This window comes from Conger conger, chromosome 4, assembly GCF_963514075.1.
Source record: "Conger conger chromosome 4, fConCon1.1, whole genome shotgun sequence".
NCBI lineage: Eukaryota > Metazoa > Chordata > Actinopteri > Anguilliformes > Congridae > Conger > Conger conger.
The window spans coordinates 44,552,288-44,573,106 of record NC_083763.1 but is presented as its reverse complement, the minus strand read 5'-3'; the positions used below and the strand labels follow the sequence as shown (position 1 = coordinate 44,573,106).

Here is a 20,819-nt window from a genome sequence, read left to right as displayed (position 1 = left end):
ACGCCAGTCATGCTGACATTTTTAATGGTGTCTTTATGTCCATGGCTTAGAGTAAAACAATAAGGTGCAGAAGCAAGCTATGAACAATATTGTAAATATGTTTTAATCAAAATTTTCGTGAAATGTTTTATTTTTTTATTTTTTAGGTCATTTGCTTTTCTGCTATTTATTTTGCTGTCAGAAGCACATATTGTTCTGGGGAGGCTCTCTAGACTCCAAATAAACCGTCACCACCAGCTAAGCACTTAAAAGTGAGGTGGGAAAACAGATGGCCGCATGCAGGATTCCTATGTGACTTGCTAAGGGCTAAGGGTATTGCGCCGGCAAAGGTGCTGTGTAAATTGTGCGAAAGGTTCTTGTAAGCCTTCCTAATTACTCCTGGCGATATAAACAGATGTTCTGTTCAGGGGCACAGCGGTGCCGGCTGCTCTGGGGCAGTGTAGCTCACAGGTGCTGTCACCGAGATGGGCATAAAGTCTCATTAGATTTGGCGCAGGGTTTGATATTGATTCAGCGTTATCAATTACAGTATGTTCCTCCATATTTAGCTTGCTGCAGCTTCTCTAGCAAGGGACTTTCTCTCAAGCATTGGGGTATTTGTCATCTCAAGCTATGGGTTGTGTATTGTTAGTGTGTGCATGTGTGGGTGTGTAGTTTACATCACACATTTAGAAAAACACTAAGTCAATTTAAGTGCTCATGTCATCCTTTTATTTACTCAAAAGTCACATGTATAATTGAACAAACAAAAGCGTAGCCTTCCCCCTTTTTTTCCTCTCGGCTTTCCATCTACACAGACGACCGTGAGCGTGTAGGCGGGCCCGGTTCCCAGGCCCCCCCCCCCCCCCCCCCCGGCCCTCTCGGTCCCAGTATCCTCCACCGCTCCTCTGAGGCGGTGCTTAGAAATCTGCTGATTGCCCAGCGGCCTCATCTCCTTGGCTCTGCCCTTCACGGGCGCACGGTGGCGGCGCGCCTGCCGTCATTTCTCCTTGAGCCACCCTCCGCGGCGCTCCTCCGCAGGCTGCTCGGCCTCCCGCAGCCCATCTGTCACTCCAGCCGAGCGCCATAAACCGCGTCCGTTTTTTTTGTCGCATCCAAGCCATAAATCCTCAGGCTCTCGGGCGCGTTAGTCCTTTGCGTGGCGCGGGGTGAAGGGCGGGTGATAAAATACAGTGAAGTGCTACTCTTTCAGGTCTTGAAGACTCCCAGCTGGTTGCGCTGTTCTCTTATGAACTTGTGGCGGCCGGTTTCAGAGTGACGAAGAGCCGCTGTAACAGGGGTTCCCAAACGTTTTTCTGATGTGACCCCAAATGAATGAAACTTACACGACCTCAACACCCCATCCACATGCAGTTTGTGCCTAACACCACCGTTTAGCCACGACTATGCTGGAAATACCTCTCCTGCCTCATTGCTTTATTATAGATTGTTTGGTGTAATGTTAAACATGTAGTGGCCTGCATTCACATATTTTAAAAAGACAAACATTTTATTTCACCTTTTTAAAGATTTTCAGGCGACCCTATCCTGAAATCAAGTGACCAAACGTGGGGTCCCAACCCATAGTTTGGGAACCCCTGCGCCATAATGATTACAGGGTTATTGCAGTGGTTTCAGCCGTTGGAGCAGTTGTTTGCATGTTTCGTTGGGGAAACCTGCAGCTACTGTGGCCAGGGTTGAGGGTGGTGTAACCTGTTGTGCCATGCAAGGGAGATGCCAGCGACCATGATCTTGTCTGTGTGGTGTGCAGGTGTTCTGCGCAACCTGCTGCAGCCTGAGGTGTCGACTCATGTACATGGACAAGAAAGAAGCACGCGTCTGCATCACCTGTCACTCTGTGCTGACGAACAGTGAGTGTCGCGGAAAAGACTTATCCACATACCGCATAGGACGAGTAATTGAGTTTCAGACGCTTGATATTTTTACCTATAACTTGATTGTTTGCTCAGTGGGTTTAGAACTAGGGTGGGGTGGAGGATCGTATTCTGTATGTAGAATTCTTGGCAGATTCTGCTCTGAAATAGTCTAATAAACCCTGCTATTTGTGTATTCTGACACTTTGGCTAAGTTTTCAGATGGGCTCATGAATGACAGCTGAAGTCTATTATTATTATGTCCCCATATTAAAGGTTTTACTGTGGTCTAATTTATGAGTGAACCCCTGTAATTGGTGGAAGTTATTTTGGACTGTAGCTATTACTGAAAAGGCTTAAAACCACTTCAGTAAAAAGTATGCTCATTGCTCAGAATCATGTTAAGATTAAATCTGAGTAAACCGCTGAGTTTGTCCAGAGCCAGTGGATGAAGTGCCAATGCTTAAGGGCACTGGAGTGTCCCAGAAAAGATTAGCCTACAACCAATTACCTTCTACTCACTGAACCCAGATTAATTTCACTGCGGCCCTCAGTTAATCCCATAGACGCATTTGAAGCCATGAAGACGATAACCGGCTCTCTTTCACCCATCCCCCATCCAGCGTGGGAGAACTCGACTGGAGCTTCTAACCAGAGCCCAAACCCCAACAACCCGGCAGAGTACTGCTCCACCATCCCCCCACTTCAGCAGGCCCAGGCCTCTGGAGTGCTCAGATCGCCTCCACCCACCGTCATGGTGCCTGTCGGCGTCCTCAAGCACCCAGGTGCTGAAGGTAACAAGCCAGGGCCAGTCATGTTTTTTGAGCCTTTAGAGGCCCTCTCAGTCATTTCAGTTGCTATTAAAATGCTAATAGATGACAATGACGAAGATGTGGCTTATAGAATAGAATTATTCTGCTATAAAAATTATGATAAGAGCCTCATGAGAAGAACTTCAGAAGTGTTTAAAATAAGTGCCGGACTGACAACTGTTCCTTGTTTGTCTTCCGTCTTGAGCGTTTTTCCTTGTTTTTGATATTTCTGATTGAACGTCCGCAAAGAATGCATTGCGGTGTGCTTCTGGGAGAAGCCTTGAACCAGGGTCACAAACTCCAGTCTTGGAGGGCCACAGTGTCCGCTGTTTTTTCTGATTTCCTTTCAAACAGCAGCCAATTTAGGCCTTGGAAAAAGGGGTTGCAGACTCTGGCCGATCAATGGCTTAAATTAAGCACTTAAGTGCAGGAACACATCAAAAACCAGAAGACACAGCGCCCCCCCAGGATTTGAGTTTCCCTTGAGATCCTATATTAGGGAGTTACATCAAGAAATGAGTTAACACATTCCTATCAGTGTAGTTTCTAGTTTCATTCTGTCTATATGAATGGAAGATATATCTGTACTGACCACGCAGTTATGAATGATCTGTGGTTTATAGCATAGACTGACAGAGGAGACATGCATTGAGGCTCTGACTGTCATGGCTGCACAATACCAGTACATACTTAAAGGCCATGTGTGTCTTAATTTTTTTACAAGGTTTCAAAACATTGTGTTCCATCTTCTCAAAACCACATATGCATGACTGAATGGAAAAAAAAAGCCTATATGCTTAGAACAACTGAGTAGACACATTGAATTTAAGGGATTGGTGTGGATGGAACCTCAATTTGCCTGTGGCCCACTCTCTCACACACAACCACACACACACACACACACACACACACACACACACACACAGGAAGCATTTCCCGGGAGCAAAGGAGGGTGTGGTTCGCCGACGGGATCCTTCCCAACGGGGAAGTGGCCGACTCCTCCAAGATGGCAGCCAGCATCCCTGCCCCTTCAGCCCCCCTGACCGTGACGCATGAGTGCGACAAACTCACAGCAGCCGACATGCCGGGGGTAACTCCGCCACTTTGACGCCTCTGCACTGCACACACTACACCTGCCAGGGCTTTCTTTAGACTCATTAAGCATAATGGAATAACGAAAATAGCCTGAAAATATCCCACTGCTTTCCACATGTCATTTTGGAAACTGAGGTAGGAGCTTGAAATACAGCAGTTGCAGAAGCTCCTTTCAGCCGGTAACAACAGGCTTAAATCAGGCTTAAGAATGCCAGATGTCATTATCTGGCTTGTTCTCACCTCACTGTTATGTATAGGTAGTTGTTTCCTGTCACGAAGACAAGTCACGCGTGGGATTTCGCGCACCTCAGCTACGGCCTCGATGTGACCCCTCTCTGTCTCCCCCAGGCTATCTCCGTCCCCCCCGCCCCGGGTTCGGGAGCCCAGGCAGGCAGCCCCGTGGGCAGTTCGGTCAACCTGATCCCCGAGGACGGGCTCCCTCCCATCCTCATCTCCACCGGCGTCAAAGGAGGTACGGGGAGCCAGCTCACAGGTGCTTGTTCATCCTGACCTTCAGCTGCCTCCTCTCTGGGGCGGGAGGGAGGGAGGGAAGGAGGGAGGAGGGAACGGCATATCCATGCGACGACCGTGGAGACACCCAGAGAAAGGGGTGGGGGCAGCAGGTGCGAGCGGTAAAGTGTGGTGACTCGCGCTCTCTGGTGTCTTCTGTCAGATTACGCTGTGGAGGAGCGGCCGTCTGAGATCCTGCTGATGCAGCAGCTGGAGGAGGGCGGGCCAGACCCCCTGGTGTTCGTGCTCAATGCCAACCTGCTGGCCATGGTCAAGCTGGTTAACTGTAAGTTTAGTTTATTTCACTTTCTGTATGTCGGGTTAATTTCTTGTTTGTTTTCACACCACTGCCGGGGTACTGATATCTTGACCTCAAGGTCAGTATTACTGCTGGTTTAAAGGTGCAATAGGTCATTTCGGACTTCTAACGGTAACAAGAGGAATTGCAGCAACAAACACCCTCAAACCACAACACTGTTTATCCCTCCCCCTTCTCTGTGAACGTGCAGGATGTTGAAAAAAGTATTTTCCTATCATTTGTGATACGGTGAGAGAACCCTTTTGGAGGGATTTTGACTGCTTGTTGCCTCATTCTTATACTCTAGTGCAGGGGTGTCCAATCTTATCCAGAAAGGGCCGGTGTGTGTGCAGGTTGTTGTTTTAGCACAGGACTGAGACAGCTGATTCTACTCATCAAGGTCCTGATTAAAGACCACAATTAGTTCATTAGTATAATCAGGTGTGCTACTGCTGGGTTAAAACAAAAACCTGCACCCACGCCGGCCCTTTTAGGATAAGATTGGATACCACTGCTCTAGTGAAACAGGAAGTGATGTAATGACAGACTGTAGTTTCTTTAGACTGAGATTAACCAAATTAAGTACAATTGTATTGACAATTTCACTTTGTTTGATTTTATTTACAATAATTGTTCCAATAATTGGCAATCATTTTTACACCTTTGGTTTTCAGAAAAAAATTGATTACTTAACCATCCCATTATGTTAAGATTTTATGACATTTCATGTTTGGGGTCAAATTGAGTCCAACAGTTTAAATAAACACACAATTATTGTAATATAAATATTTGGACACTTTGGTTGTCGCCTTCTCATTGTTTCCCAAATGACTAGCATTTATCCATAATTATGAAAAATCTGAGTAACATCTCATTTTTAAACCTGAGGTTTGGCACCTGTATGGGAAAGTGTCACCAGAATTATCCACAAAGAAATAACATTTTATACAGTAACAAAGGGTCAAAAGAACCCCACACAACCATTTTTTGTATGCAAAGATGGTACAGGATTTAGCAAAGCAGTATGTTGATTGCATTTTTACCATTTAATCCCGCCAAATGAGATAATTAGAAAAAACATACAGTCTCAATATCAAACAAGGTTAACTGAATATTAAGTGATGTCTAACACTAAATGGGGTCAATTGTTTATTATGTGCAGCCTTTTTTCATTTTTTTAAGGATGCCAATAATTCTGGAGCCCTCTGTATGCTCTGCAATGCAAGAAAGCAGAAACAATTTAGTCAGGCAGAGTGATTCTGATTCAGCAAATGTGAGGGACTGGTCAACATTTAGTAGTTATCAACAAACATTTGGATAGTTATCACGACTAAAGGAGGTTTCATCAGCGACTGAAGATAGAGAGTGCTTACCTTTTCCCAGCAGGGATATTACATTTTTATCTGATTGTTTTTTGTTGAGTATTTGTTTGAAAAGTTACCTTTTGTCTTATTTTCTGCATTCAATGGAACTTTTCTGTACTAAGACTTGTGATGATCAAATATCCCTTTTAATCAACGTGTCAAAAACAGGAAATTATATGTGGTGGGAGAGCAGTTTTTCACGACCCTGCCTTCATTGTTTCATGACATGAGTGGCATGTCCTGATGTGAAAGAAGACCAATAAAACCACCTTGTCAGGTTCTGATCCCGAGTACGGGGAGATGTGGGGTAAAGGCGTGGGGATACGCTCGTGTTATTGCATCGCTGACCACCCTGGCTCCCCCCCTGCCCCTGCAGATGTGAACAGGAAGTGCTGGTGTGTGACCACCAAGGGCATGCACGCGGTGGGCCAGGCCGAGGTGGTGGTTCTGCTGCAGTGCCTCCCGGACGAGAAGAGCGTCCCCAAGGACGTCTTCAGCCACTTCGTGCAGCTCTACCAGGAGGCCCTCGCAGGTGAGAGAGGTCACCGGCTCTGCTCTCCTGCTCCCCCGGGGGAGCTCCCTCCCCCCACCGCCACGCCAGGCCGCTATACTGCAAGAACGTGAGATGCTAATGCTATTATCAAGCCTGAGGCTTAACCCCACTTCAAGGCTAAAGACTATTTGCAGTTTCGTTTGGTAGGCAGCAGCAGGGTATGATCCTGTTAAAGGCTTCTGGAAGTAGTTATGTAAGGGACATCTACAAATTACAGACAGAAGGATGGGCAATAATAATTTGGGCTTGCACTAAACCAAGCTGATCTTTTATCCACCCTACTCGCATGTCCTCACGAGGAACATCGTGTTTTAAGAAACATTCACATATTTATTTTTGGTCAACATCCCAAGCCCAACCTACCTTGAATGTTACTGGTCACCTCACTTCCTTACAGTTTCTTGTAAAAAAAAAAAAAATAGCCAAAAAGAACGAATAAAAATTTAGAAATCCTGTACTAAATTACAAGGTCCACGTTAAGCTAATGGTATTGAAAGTAAACTGTAAGCACGGGAGCCTCTCACGCCTCCAAATCTGCCCCTCAGTAGAATGGCTGCCATTTCTACTAGACATTTAGGATAAGCGGTATGCTGACAAGTGACCGAGGGGGTCCAGGCTTGGAACAGTACGGACGCACCCCCTGGACAGCTGCGGACTGTGCCGTTGCTCCACAGGTGCAGTGAAAATCACATGTTCAGTTTCCCAAAACACGGAGCGTGGAATACAGGGCCGTCACCTTGGAGGCCTGTCACCGATCCTTAATGGTCATGTCTCCTCATGGTGGCTTTTGCATTGCAATGAAATGAGGTCAGAGCAGCATTCGGGCAAGGAGAAATGCCCTATTAAGTATGATTCTTGATGCATTTATTGAAGACTGCCTTTAAGTTGATTTACTGTAACTGTAACTAATTATAAGCATGCCGACAACTTGTAACATAGTGAATTTTGCTGCCAGAAGCTTCTCTTGGGCAGTCTGATATTAAGTGCAATTTGTAAACATTAAAAACATAGCCAAGGGCGTCTCAAGTATTAAAATGACCCTTTCTTCCTGGATCACATTTAATATCCAAGCCCCTGCGATGATTTAGTGGCTTGTACTTCAGATATGCGGATGTCTTGTTGTTTAATGTATTTATTTGCTTCTTTTTATTAGATTTTCCCCCTTTTTCTCCTCATTTTGTAATGCTTGCATTACCATGCTGAGTGTAGCCTCTGTTGATTCCGGAAAGCGCAGACAAGAAAGTGCTCTCCAAAGTATAGCTTGAAACGGGCCCACATATTTTAGCCCGACCCACCTTTGCACATATTTTTATCAGCCCGAGCCGACCCGAGCCTGTGTGTTGTGTTTTAAAAAGCCCGACTGAATTTGAGTGTGTTAGTACAGTACAGTGGACGGTGCAGTATGTAACGTTGACGGCTACCATAGCCTACTTAAGCAGGGTTTCACCAGAATTACCAGATCAACTTATAATATATAATTACAATATATATATATATATATATATATATATATATATATATATATATATATATATATACAACTGCTAATTAGCTTGCATGGTGCTTTGAGCTCAGAATTTAAAGGGCCAGCTACCGACCCGAATCAAGCCAGATAATGAATGACCCAACCTAAACTCTCTGTTCGGGTTTTATCAGGCTTGGCTCACAATTACAAGCTCTACTCTGAAGTGCACGTTGCAGAAGCTTCTTTTCAGACTGTGGTTGATAAGTTGGGCTTGCACAGGCATGAGTCAGAGGGAGACGCCTCGTCTGCAGCTCAACGGTGAGCAGCCGATCAATCAGCAAGGGTCGCTGGTGTGCGGTGAGTCATCCTCACCCCAGCCAGCTGAAACCCACTGTCTCCCTGTGACGCTAGCACCACTGCTTTGTTCTGCAGTGCTGCCAACTGCTGTTGGCACCAGCATGACCCAGATTAAATACCTGTCCGTGGGTCTTATGCACCGGAGCAGTGCCTTAACCCATTATGGATTTTAAGGTGCCCAATAGAAAACCCATAGAAAGGCCTAGGAATCAGAATGCATTTCAACGGTCATGTGTCTTCAAAAATGGTCATGTGATCAAATACAGTGCTGGTGTCACATCCGTCTGTTAAGGGAGATGTAACGCGCAGGTCACATCCGCCTGTTAAGGGAGATGTAACGCGCAGGTCACATCCATCTGTTAAGGGAGATGTAACATGCAGGTCACATCCGTCTGTTAAGGGAGATGTAACGTGCAGGTCACATCCGTCTGTTAAGGGAGATGTAACGCGCAGGTCACACCCGTCTGTTAACGGAGATGTAATGTGCAGGTCGCACCCACCCATAAGGGGTTAACAGGCCTCCCAGCAGCCCAATACTGGACATAATTTTACATCAGAAGCTGAATGTCATTTTCTCTGTTGTTTGTAAAAAGTATCACCCTTCCCTCTCTCTGTGCAGGCAACGTGGTGGGCAACCTGGGCCACTCATTCTTCACCCAGAGCTTCTTAGGCAGCAAGGAGCATGGAGGCTTCCTCTTCATCAGCCCGACCTTCCAGTCCCTGCAGGACCTGCTGCTGCCCAACCCACCCTACTTCTTCGGCATCCTCATCCAGAAGTGGGAGACCCCCTGGGCCAAAGTCTTCCCCCTCCGCCTGATGCTCCGGCTGGGAGCGGAATACAGATGTGAGTCCCGTGCCCACTTCATCCCACGGGCAGGGTGCACCCATTCATGTACACCAGGGGTGTCCAATCACGTCCCATGGAGAGTCAAGAGTATGCAGGTTTCCATTACAACCCGTCACATCATCTGCTGATTTCAGTCATTTGTTCCCTCCTCTTTGAAGGCGTGTTAATTAGTGAAATCAGCTGGTGAAGTAATTGGTTGGAATGAAAACCTGCTTACTCCTGTCCCATAGCACATGATTGGACAGCCCTGGTCTATACTGCTAAGCACACAGGCCACTGGTAGGAAGGGCTGGTGTGTGTATAGGCTTTTGTTCCAACCAAGCAATTACTGATTCTACTATTCAGCCAGTGGATCGGCTACAGCATTCGAAGACTTAATAAGTCAAAAAAATACATCTGATAAATACCTAATAGGATAATGATTTCTTTGACTTATTGGTCTTATGCTGCTGTAGCCTAACAGACCACACAACCCATCGAACCATGAAGTGGATGGGCTACAGCAGCAGCAGACCAATAAGTAAAAAATACCCCTAATAAATACCTAATAAAGTGTACTGTTATTTCACTAATATACATTATTCTGAATAATAAAGGAACAACTCAGTTGAAAAGCTCATATTAAGTAGTGTTTTCAGTTTTTTCCGCCACAGAGTTGAAAGTAATTGACAGTTGTTAAGGTAAACTCATTTGGTACTTATTCTAGAAATTAATACTTAAAATATTTCCCTACTTCATAACGCTGCATCCAGATTTTATTCTATTGACCCCCCCCTCCTCCACCAGCCAAACAATTAATGAAATGACGGTTTCAAACGTGAACGAAATCGATTGGAATGTGAATATATGGCAATCTAAAATGCCAGATTTGAACAAATCTAATCCTGCCAGACCAGCCGAGCCTGCTGCTTTGCTTGCCTGCCAATTCTAAATAAAATAATGCATATTCTCCCCAAAATGTCTGTGCACAAGGAGATGTAGAATATTGATGAAATATATTCCCACTGGAGGAAGTAAAATGCAGAGGATGGAAATATTGATCAGAGGTGTTTTTTTTTTAAAATAACAAGAAACCATGGCCCTTAATGGAATAACTTGGTTCCTTAGGTTATTCTTAACATTGCAGTTTCTGATGAATAAAAATCGAACATAATTGCGCTGTCACCACCAGCATTGTTTGAAGGGAGTGCATTATTAAGGACTTTTCTCATCCCCTTCTCCCAGACTGCTGTTGTTATCCAGCGAGGACGCTGAGCGGGTAGGCAGCACTTTGAGCGATGAGACAGTAAATTATGTCCCAGACGTTGGGGTGTTGAGCGCCGCTCTTTGGTCTGTTGCCTGGCAGATCTAGCCTTCGGCTCGGAGTGTGTTTCGACCGCGGCGCAGGAAGTGTCTAAAGACGAGCCCTCTCTCGCTGCTCCCCTGTGGACTCCGCTGGGGCTCTGTGATGAGTAGCCTTATTATAACGCTTTGACACAAAGAGTTTCATGGGGACAGCCGTGCGGCACCGATTATAGATGCTGTAAGAAATACAGAAATGGGAAAAAAGCCGCGTGTGCACAAAGGAGGAGTTTTTGGAAGGAAAAGCCTCCTTTGGGGGGAAGGCCAGATACGGGAAGAGGTAGAAAATAATGAAAGGTGCCGGCATTTGTACTGGTAAGGAGTCGGACCTGGTGAAAAGGGGTGGACGTTCTGAACCGGGAGACCCCTCATAGTCTCTTGCTCTCATGTAGAGTCTGTGGTAAGATTATACATTTTTCAAATTAGACTTTCCGAAACGTATTATTCCCCACTGGGTCTTGTGCTTGTTACACTTGGATTTGGTGGGAACGTATCGCTGCAGTGCAGGGCACTTATTCTCAGGCCAAAATTCAAACTTCAGTTCAGCCCAGCTGCTGCAGAAACATCGCTGCTAGTGAGGGCCTCCACCCCTTTGTTTGTTTGTTTGTGACAAGCTGCGGTTGGTCCTCACCTTGCGCTGTTGTGTAAACTAAGCTAGTGGCAACTTCCCTAACGAACATGCACCTGTTGCAGTCTACCCCTGCCCGCTGTTCAGCGTCCGTTTCAGGAAGCCTCTGTTTGGAGAGACCGGCCACACCATCATGAACCTTCTGGCGGTGAGAAACATCCCACTCTACATTACATTACATAACATTTCAGTTAGCAGATGCTTTTATCCAAAGCGACGTACAGAAACGTGCATATCAAGGTCATACAACAAACATCCGAACACGCCAGATAAGGTACAATTCATATGATACTGATACTGATACTTTTGTCAGATATTCATCTTTTGGTCTCAAATTGAAATACCTTAAGTATATAGCAAAAATAGCAAGTTTCAATCTGCTGTTTGAAGGGTACTGTACTGGATGTATGCATAGTCATTGATACATCAGGGTGAATAATCATATAGATGTTTAATAATGCATAAAAGCTGATTTTGAACATTTTAAGGCTGAGATGCGGATTGCTCAGACAAATTGAACGAGGTCCTGCAACATGGCTTATGTAATGAGTAATGACTGAAAAAAATGCCCAAATATTCAGTAACAGATGCACAAAAAATGCACAAATATTCAGTAACAGATGCACAATGAATGCACAAATATTCAGTAACAGATGCACAAAAAATGCACAAATATTCAGTAACAGATGCACAATGAATGCACAAATATTCAGTAACAGATGCACAATAAATGCACAAATATTCAGTAACAGATGCACAATAAATTCACAAATATTCAGTAACAGATGCACAATAAATTCACAAATATTCAGTAACAGATGCACAATGAATGCACAAATATTCAGTAACAGATGCACAATAAATTCACAAATATTCAGTAACAGATGCACAATGAATGCACAAATATTGCAGAATTCGTGAAAGGCCTGTAGGGGCAGAGCAGGTCAGGGAGGGCAAAATGGAGGCCAGAAAGTTCCAAAGCAGGAAGCCAGACAAGACAGAAAAATATTATTTTTGCCTCTTTATGTGAGAGGAATGGCAAACAATATTAGCCTATTGCATCACTTTGTATTTCTCCATTCTTCAGAAAGATGCATATATACTGTATACACAAGCTTGTGTGCCTGCGAGCATACACACACGCAGATATTTAACTGTCAACTTTCGTTGGTCTCTGGTGTTTGTGTCCAATTTTAGCACCTAATTCAAAATTAATAAGTGAAAACTGGGTGCTGCTAGTCCTACCCTTTGAGGACTGTGCCTTTTGTTCTTAAAACTGTATATGTAAGCACTATGCATCTATGTAAGCATTTTATTAATCTAAAATGTTTTCTACTGACTGAATTTCTAGGATTTCCGTAATTACCAGTACACGTTGCCAGTGGTGACAGGCCTTGTGGTGGACATGGAGGTTCGGACTACGTACATCAAGATACCAAGCAACCGCTATAATGAGGTCAGTGTCCCTTGCCTGTAGAACTGGTCACTCAGTAAGGTACTGATTGAGTCTAAGGGCCAGGGCTGCGTTTCCCATCTTAACGCTACGTCGTTCGTAAGTTATACCTTAAGCTCTATCTTAACGTTTAAGTGTGTTTCCCGAAACGTTCTTAGCTAAGTATACCTTCTGTAAGTGGTACTTTCGTAAGGTTGGTCTGGACCACTCTTAGCTATACCTTAGCGATGTTGTCAGCTCACTCCGCTAGTAGCCACCACTGTTACGACCGCAAGCCTCTGAAATCAGCTGTTTCTCTTACATCTCAATCTGTTGAGCAGTATGTATACTAATAATTCTACAGTTGTAGTTGGCTAATGTTACTACAATAACACATGAAAATACCACATTAATGGGAGTGTTTTCATGCAAATAATAAATGGTTGGCATTTATATAGTGCCTTTATCCAAAGCGCTGTACAATTGATGCTTCTCATTCACCCATTTATACACACACTCACACACCAACGGCAATTGGCTGCTATGCAAGGCGCCGACCAGCTCGTCAGGAGCATTTGGGGGTTAAGTGTCTTGCTCAGGGACACTTTGACACAGCCCAGGCGGGGGATCGAACCGGCAACCCTCCGACTGCCAGAAGACTGCTCTTACAGCCTGAGCTATGTCGCCCCCTAAAATAATTGTAATTGTAATTGTACATTACGATGGATGTATGTTGCACTTGAACGTGTAGCCTAAATGCCTTTTAAATTATATTTATAAACTGACGATTTCCCACTCTCTCTGTCGGCTGGAGTGATGTTTAACCATAGTTCTTTCTTTGTTTTGTTGGACATTGTAGTCCTAAAACTGGAAAATAATGTTTCTTTATTCAGCGGCACCTCTACAATATCTCCATTTTGTTTGCTGTGAAGCTGTGGGACCACTTCTTTCTTTGTTTTTCCAAATTCTGCATTTTTCTTGTTGGTGTGCTTTTATTGAAAACGTCAGCTAATCAGAGAAAATAGTGAATTACACCAGTAATGTGATGGTGCTTCTGGCAAATCAACCCTGATTGCAAAGTTTAAGGCACCACAACAAAGATATTAAAATAATATAAATAAAACATTACATGCCAAAGAAGGCGTATGGCCAGGTGGGTTGGTGGGATGAGGTGTGATACCACGATCTGAGGTGCTGCATTCTTGCACCCATTTGGCGAAAATTATATATATGGTTGGATAATTCAGTTTGTAAGTCACCTTTCGAGTCTTCGTAAAACGCTAAGAGACACCGTTATTGGAAATGAGGCCCAGCTCATTACGCAATCAACGAGTGGGATTGCCTACGAACTGCATTTTGCGAATGAGCCAGATCTTAAACAGCGCAGTTAAAATACGTGTTTAGTGCATTGAATGAATATCTCCTCTGTATGTGGTGATATGCATGTATCGTCTGCCACGTAGAAGCGTATCCCGTGCAGAAATTTTTTTTTAAGTATTCTAGCTGTGGCGGTTATTGTCATTTGAGTTAAAGACTATAAAGAGTGTGTTTTGTGGGTGTGTCTCTCCCCCTCAGCTGATAAAGGCCATGAACAAATCCAATGAGCACGTGCTCGCCATGGGGGCGTGTTTCAACGAGCACGCTGACTCCCACCTCGTCTGCGTGCAGAATGATGACGGCAACTACCAGACCCAGGCAATCAGCATTCACAACCAGCCACGCAAAGGTAGGCAAATAAACCTACAGGCTGACCCTGGACATTCTGACTGCCACACACATCAACACTGAACTGCCTGAAAGGAGAAGGGCCAGACTGGTCGAAGATGACAGTAACGCAAATAACCACGCATTACAACAGTGGTATGCTGAAGAGCATCTCTGAACACACAACATGTCAAGTTGATAGGCTACAGCAGCAGAAAAAAAAAAAAAAAAAAAAAAATACCTCATAAAATGCTCACTGAGTGTATATTAATAATTAATATAAATCTAAAGAAGGTTGAAGACTATTACATTTTATTTGCTATGCAACATTGATTTTGGGATATGATCCCACATTAAAATATACAGTGGCTTCAAAAAGTATTCAGACCCCTTCACTTTTTTGCACAGTTTATTGTGTTGTAGATTTCATTTTGATCAAATTTAATCAAGCTACACTCAATAACCCATAATGACAAAATTAATTCATGTTTTTAGAACTTTTTTCAAATTTATTCATAATCAAAGACTGAAATCTGTCATTTACATAAGTATTCAGATCCTTTGGTGTAGCATTCTGTTTGCTTTAATTATCCTTGAGATGTGTCTATAACTTCATTGGAGTCCACCTGTGGCAAATTGAATTGATTGAACATAGTTTAGAATGGCACTCACCTGTTTACACATGCCACCTCACACTGCATGTCAGGAGAAAAGCCATGAAGTCCAAGGAACTCTCTTGAGACCTCCACATTAAAATTGTGGTGAGGCATAGATAAAGGGTAGAAAAATATTTCTAAAGCGTTGAGTGTGGAAGAACTTTGGAACCACCAGGACTCTTCCTAGAGTTGGGCGGCCAGCAAAACTGATTAACTTGGCAAGAAGGGCCTTGTTCAGGGAGGTGACCAAGAACCCAAGGATCACTCTAACAGATGGTTATCTTTGCGGAATTGGGAGAACCTGCGGGAAGGACGACCATCTCAGCAGCACTCCATCCGTCAGGCCTTTATGGTAGAGTAGGTAACCGGAAGCCATTTTTGAGTAAAAGGCATATGACTGCCCACTTGCCAAATGGCATTTAAAGGACTTTAGCAAAAAGCATGAGGAAGAAGATTCTCTGGTCTGATGAAAAGTGAATTATGTGAATTAATTAACACCAGGCACTGCTCATCACCTGGCAATGCCTACAGTGAAGCATGGTGGCGGGAGCATCATGCTATAACGGTGCTTCTCAGTGGCAGGGACAGGGAGACTGGTCAGAATTGAGGGACAGGTGAATGCAGCTAAATACAGAGAGGTCCTTGAAGAAAACCTACTCCAGAGTGCACACGACCTCATACTGGGGCAACAGTTCAGCAGGACAATGACCTGAAGCATACAGCCAATGCTGGAGTGGGTTTGGGAAATGTCTCTGACTGTCCTTAAGTAGCCCAGCTAAAGCCCAAACTTAAACCCCATAGAACATCTGTGGAGAGACCTGAAGATGGCAGTTCACAGACACTGCCAGGAAGAATGTTTTAAGGGTCTGAATACGTATATAAATGAGAGATTTCAGCCTTTGATTTTTAATAACTTTGCAAAAATGTCAAAAAATATGGGTTATTGAGCGTAGATTGATGGGCACCCATGACAATTTTATCAATTTAAAATGAAATATGCAACACAATAAAATTTGTAAAAAGGGATCTGTGAAGGGGTCTGAATACTACTGAATACTACTGAAGCTACTGTATGTGAGTTTTTGATGGAATTTTAAACTTGGTAAGGCTAAATACTTTAAAGTGGTGTGGATAATTCAGTGGTATGCAATTCACAGATCAGAAATGATTTTACTAATTCTATTTTTGGAATTAACTCAGATAATTGAGAGATAAAATTGGGGGAGAAAGTAACTTATTATTACCTCATTATGTATTTCTGCCTCAGTTACAGGCTCCTGCTTCTTTGTGTTTAGTGGAGCTTTGAAGGCATCATCTGGATATCTGGCCAAGACCAGCATCGTAGAAGGTACTATGGTTTTGTTAGTTGTTAAAAATTACATTCTTCTGTTGTATTCTGCGGTTCCAAGAACAGAAAACTGAGGCTGCAGTGGGCACAGACTCACCAACACTGGACAGTTGAAGACTACAAAAACTTAGCCTGGTCTGATGAATCTCGATTTCTGCTGAGGCATACAGATAGTAGGGTCGGAAATTGGGACCAGCAGTGTGAATCCATGGACCAAACCTGCCTTGTGTCAACAGTCCAGGCTGCTGGTGGTGGTGTAATGGTATGGGCATTGTTTTCTTGGCACACTTTGGGCCTGTTAATACCTATCAGTCATCTTGAATGTCATAGCCTATTTGTGTATCCCTTCTTGGCTACAAAGTACCCATCTTCTAGTGGCTACTTCCAGCATGATAATTGGAAAAGCAAAAGTAGTCCCAAACTGGTTTCATGAACATGACAATGACTTCAGTGTTCTTCAGTGGCCTTCCCAGTCACTGGATCTGAAACCAATAGAACACCTTTGGGATGTTGTAGAATGGGAGATTCGCAGCATGCAGCTAACAAATCTTCAGAAATTGTGTCTTCAGAAATTCAAGATGCAATCTTGTCAACATGGAATAGAATCTCAATGGAATGTTTTCAGCATGTTGTTGAGGCTGATTTGAGAGCAAAGGGAAGCCCTACCCAGTATTAATATAGTGTTTCTAATGAAGTGCTCAGTGAGTGTATATGTGACGATATAATGTATTGGGCAACATTGGCTCAGGTGGTAAGAGCGTTGTCTGGCAGTGGGAAGGTTGCCGGTTCGATCCCATGCTGGGTCTGTCGAAGTGTCACTGAGCAACTGCAGACCATGGCTCACCAAAACTGGACAGGACATAATTTGGGAAGACCGAGGCATGTTGCATTTGCACCATGTGATGGGCTTCTACGGTGTTCCCCCTTAGATGGTTTGATGGTGCAAATAACAGCAGAGATGATGGAGGCTCTGCGACAGGCCCTTCGGGAGATGAAGGACTTCCACATCCCCTGTGGAAAGGCGGACCAGGAGGAGTGCCAGGAGCATATCCACATACAGTGGCAGGAGGATGATCGCAACTTCAACAAGGGGTGAAAAGCAAACATCAAAAACTTTGAACTTCTGTCTAAAATGGCATCCTGAAACAACTTATGTTATTCTTTTGAGTTAAAGTATGGTGAGATTAATATTTTCAGACAGACAACTTTCTTTGTGGCCAGCAAAACCAGCTAATTTCTCAGACCTAGTCTCAGTGCTTGTCTTGAGTTTGAGCTTCAGACTTGAGTCAGATTTAGTAAGTGACTAAGTTTTTCCATTGTGCAGGATCATCAGCCCCATCGATGGGAAATCCATGGAGTCCATAACCAGTATCAAAATCTTCCATGGGTCCGAGTACAGGGCCAGCGGGAAGGTCATTCGCTGGACAGAGGTACTGTGTACATGCCTGAAAACTGCTACTTTGCTCATGTATACAATGTGTATGCATCTTTCAGAAGAATGTAGGAATACAAACTGATGCAGTAGACTATAATTTTTTACCATTCCTATCAAATAAAGAAAGGCAAAAATAATGTTTTTATCTTATTCTGTGACTTTTGTCTGGCTTCTTGCCACGCTTTAATGAAACTGCTAATTGGTTCAGGCATTAAATTACCAAGTGAAAAATAAATTTTTCCTGTTTCCATGTTTGTATTAAAACATAAGGGTGAATATTAATTTCACTGTAAAGTGAAGATGCCATTGACCTTGGTACAGGTGTTCTTCTTGCAAAGCGAGGACCAGCCAAATGGCCTCAGCGACCCTGCTGACCACAGCCGTCTGACGGAGAATGTAGCACGAGCTTTCTGTGTCGCACTGTGCCCTCACCTCAAACTGTTGAAAGAAGATGGCATGGCCAAGCTGGGGCTACGTGTCACGCTGGACTCTGACCAGGTGAGGGCCTAACTCGCTGTCCGTCATCTGAACTGTGCTGTAATGCGTAGGACATGCTTGTTGTGGTTGGGCAGCTGCCCAATACCTTTGGTATTTGTTCTTGATAACATGACAGAAACAGTGGTACTGTGTATCATGTGAGGGAGAATAGTGTAGCTACAGTAACTGCACTTACTTAATTATTGACTTTAATCCCTTGTCTCTCCTACATTCTATGTCAGGACAGTGACTTGCTGAATGCACTGAATACAGTTAAAACACAGCTTGTTTAGGTTATCACTATGTCACCCTAAATCAGCTACCGGTAGCCACAAGTGTTTTGAGGCCAACCGCTGATTCATAGTGAGAGTAACAGCCTCGTTGTGTGTTCCAGGTGGGATACTTAGCAGGCAGTAATGGACAGCCCCTGCTCCCTCAATACATGAAAGACCTGGACAGTGCCCTGGTGCCAGTAATCCATGGTGGAGCTTGTCAGTTGAGTGAGGGACCTGTGGTCATGGAGCTTGTCTTCTATATCCTGGAGAACATCTCCTAAAAAAGGATAATCTGATCCGCTCATCTCCTCAAGGAGGACTGTGTTAACCACCCGTCTCCTAAAGGTGGACTGTCATCCAGTCATGTCCTAAAGGAAGATAATGTCAATCTTTCCCTCTTTTCCCTTCTCCTGCCTCATCCCACCCACCCAATCATCTGCAAATCCAAGAGCCTGAAAGCTGTGCTGAAAACGTACTCCTCCGGATCTTCTATGCACCATATCCAACTACTTTCCAGGCCTGGGCAGCCAATAGACTCCCATCATCATGGGCTTCCATGCAGCAGCGGCGTCCCTTCCCATAATTCCACTGTGGGACAGAAGCGGAGGCGGCGCGGTCTCGGTCTTGGCGCTGTACCGGACTGGAGACCTGTCTGTAGCACCCACGTGCTGGCAGGGCCCCCCAAAACTCGCCCGCAGCCGTGGGACCTCCGCCTGGGCCAGGGTCTTCGGTCGAGGAACAGCCGACGGTCATTCTGCCGCAACAAGGGGACCGCTTCCTGTTCGGAGGGAGGGACCGATCATGGACGTGGGGTGGGGGGAGGGGGACAGTTGACCGATTTGCACGCTTGTGCTCAGTGCCTGGGCTGGGATTCCTAAAGAAGAGTGGCTCTTCTGACCTCCAGTCTCACCTCGTAGCTTTATGAAACAATCACTCGATGCTTTACTCCATGCAAGAAGAGAGCGCGGATGCTCCAGTTGATATCATGCGCAGGGCCAGTCCTGACAGAAACAGTAAAACGTACATCAGGACATAAGGTACAATTATAAGGACCTCCTCTGTGCAGAAGGTCACCAGTCAGTAAGTCCTGTTGCGATGGTGAAGATACTAGTCAGTGTGTCTTAACTGCTGCTTCAGGTGTTTTCTTGTTTATTTATGTTGAACAGATGGTGGTTTATCGCTTTACTTTTGGAAAGCTCTGGTTCCGATTGTGTGGACAGGTCCTTTCGGTGCGAACAACAGTGGCACTCTTAGAAACTGTGACCCACTTTGAAGACTTGAAGAATTCGCTTTATTCACACGACAGTTCCGAGCAGACGCTGATCCGGTGGCTTTTTTATAACCCAGACGGGTTGGTAGGTCGTAAAGTTGATTGGTGCGTTTTCATAGGATATGCGCGGCACCTGCTCTAAACTGCCGATTGTGAAAAAGTGTACTATGCTGTATGCAGAGCGGGTTGGATAGCATGACCTCCGCAATAATGCAGCAGGACTGCTCGCTCCCAGAACACCCCCCCCCCCCCTCCCCCACCGTGGGTAGTCTTCATCTGGGTGCACCAGCCTCTAGACGCATTTCATAACTTAGCTTTTCATTTCATTTTATACAAAAATACCATCGAAAATACACTCAACCAGAGAACTGGTTTTAGCACTTACTCTTCAACTGAATCGATGAATCAAATGTAAGAAAAAAGAGATGCTGTCGATGCATTGAAATGTATGGATCCTGAACCACAAGAGGTGGGAAGAAGAAGGTGATTAAGTGAGTTGGTGTGACCAATTATTTTTCTTTTGCGCAGCTGTTTTGGGGCAATAGAGTTGTGTCTCCTTCCCAGGCAAAATAGGGGTGAACCCTCAGAAGCCTGAGGAGAATAGACATCAAGCAAGTAAGCAGTCTTACACACAACCTCTTCCAAGACCTTCCTGCACCAAACTATCACATTATAGTTATTTAACTGGTCTTTTTACTGGTCATGAAACCAGTTGTGATTTAACAAGCAACCCGGTTTCATTTCAGAAAGTATGAAGTAAATGGACTACTACTGGCAGAATTTGCCAACATGTAAGGGTCTACTTGTGAATTGCTGATGACTTTGACCCTAGACACTGCCAACACTCCGGAATGCATCAAAATAAACGTCTAAGCTATTTGCTATTCGCAAAACAGGATACACACAAAATACAGTTAGTTTTTAAGCCCAGAAAGAAGTCTCATTGTGAAAAAATGCTTAACTCACTAAAAGAGATAGTCTTTATGGCTACAGCTACTGCTGTTCATTTCAGGATCGCAATTATTTTATTCATTAGGATCAGCTGGGTTGAGAGCCTGTACATTATGCTGAAACATTGCAAAAATCATAATTTGTAAGA

The 20,819-nt window shown here is 44.4% G+C and overlaps 2 protein-coding genes across 2 annotated transcripts in view; one reads left to right on the top strand and one right to left on the bottom strand.

Moving 5' to 3' along the window:
* LOC133126624 (zinc finger FYVE domain-containing protein 9-like) overlaps positions 1–19,214 on the top strand; it is a 27,443-nt gene extending 8,229 nt beyond the window's left edge. Inside the window, exons 4-18 of the mRNA XM_061238967.1 lie at positions 1,751–1,856; positions 2,477–2,647; positions 3,592–3,755; positions 4,109–4,253; positions 4,434–4,556; positions 6,309–6,464; positions 8,927–9,151; positions 11,189–11,271; positions 12,475–12,579; positions 14,131–14,281; positions 16,183–16,263; positions 17,193–17,355; positions 17,588–17,693; positions 18,020–18,196; positions 18,570–19,214. Coding sequence (XP_061094951.1) covers positions 1,751–1,856; positions 2,477–2,647; positions 3,592–3,755; positions 4,109–4,253; positions 4,434–4,556; positions 6,309–6,464; positions 8,927–9,151; positions 11,189–11,271; positions 12,475–12,579; positions 14,131–14,281; positions 16,183–16,263; positions 17,193–17,355; positions 17,588–17,693; positions 18,020–18,196; positions 18,570–18,731 — 2,118 coding nt within the window. The 3' untranslated portion in view covers positions 18,732–19,214. The remainder of the gene's footprint in view (positions 1–1,750; positions 1,857–2,476; positions 2,648–3,591; positions 3,756–4,108; positions 4,254–4,433; positions 4,557–6,308; positions 6,465–8,926; positions 9,152–11,188; positions 11,272–12,474; positions 12,580–14,130; positions 14,282–16,182; positions 16,264–17,192; positions 17,356–17,587; positions 17,694–18,019; positions 18,197–18,569) is intronic.
* Positions 18,957–20,819, bottom strand: part of LOC133126623 (coiled-coil and C2 domain-containing protein 1B-like) — a 15,385-nt gene continuing 13,522 nt past the window's right edge. The window contains exon 16 of the mRNA XM_061238966.1: positions 18,957–19,175. Coding sequence (XP_061094950.1) covers positions 18,957–19,175 — 219 coding nt within the window. The remainder of the gene's footprint in view (positions 19,176–20,819) is intronic.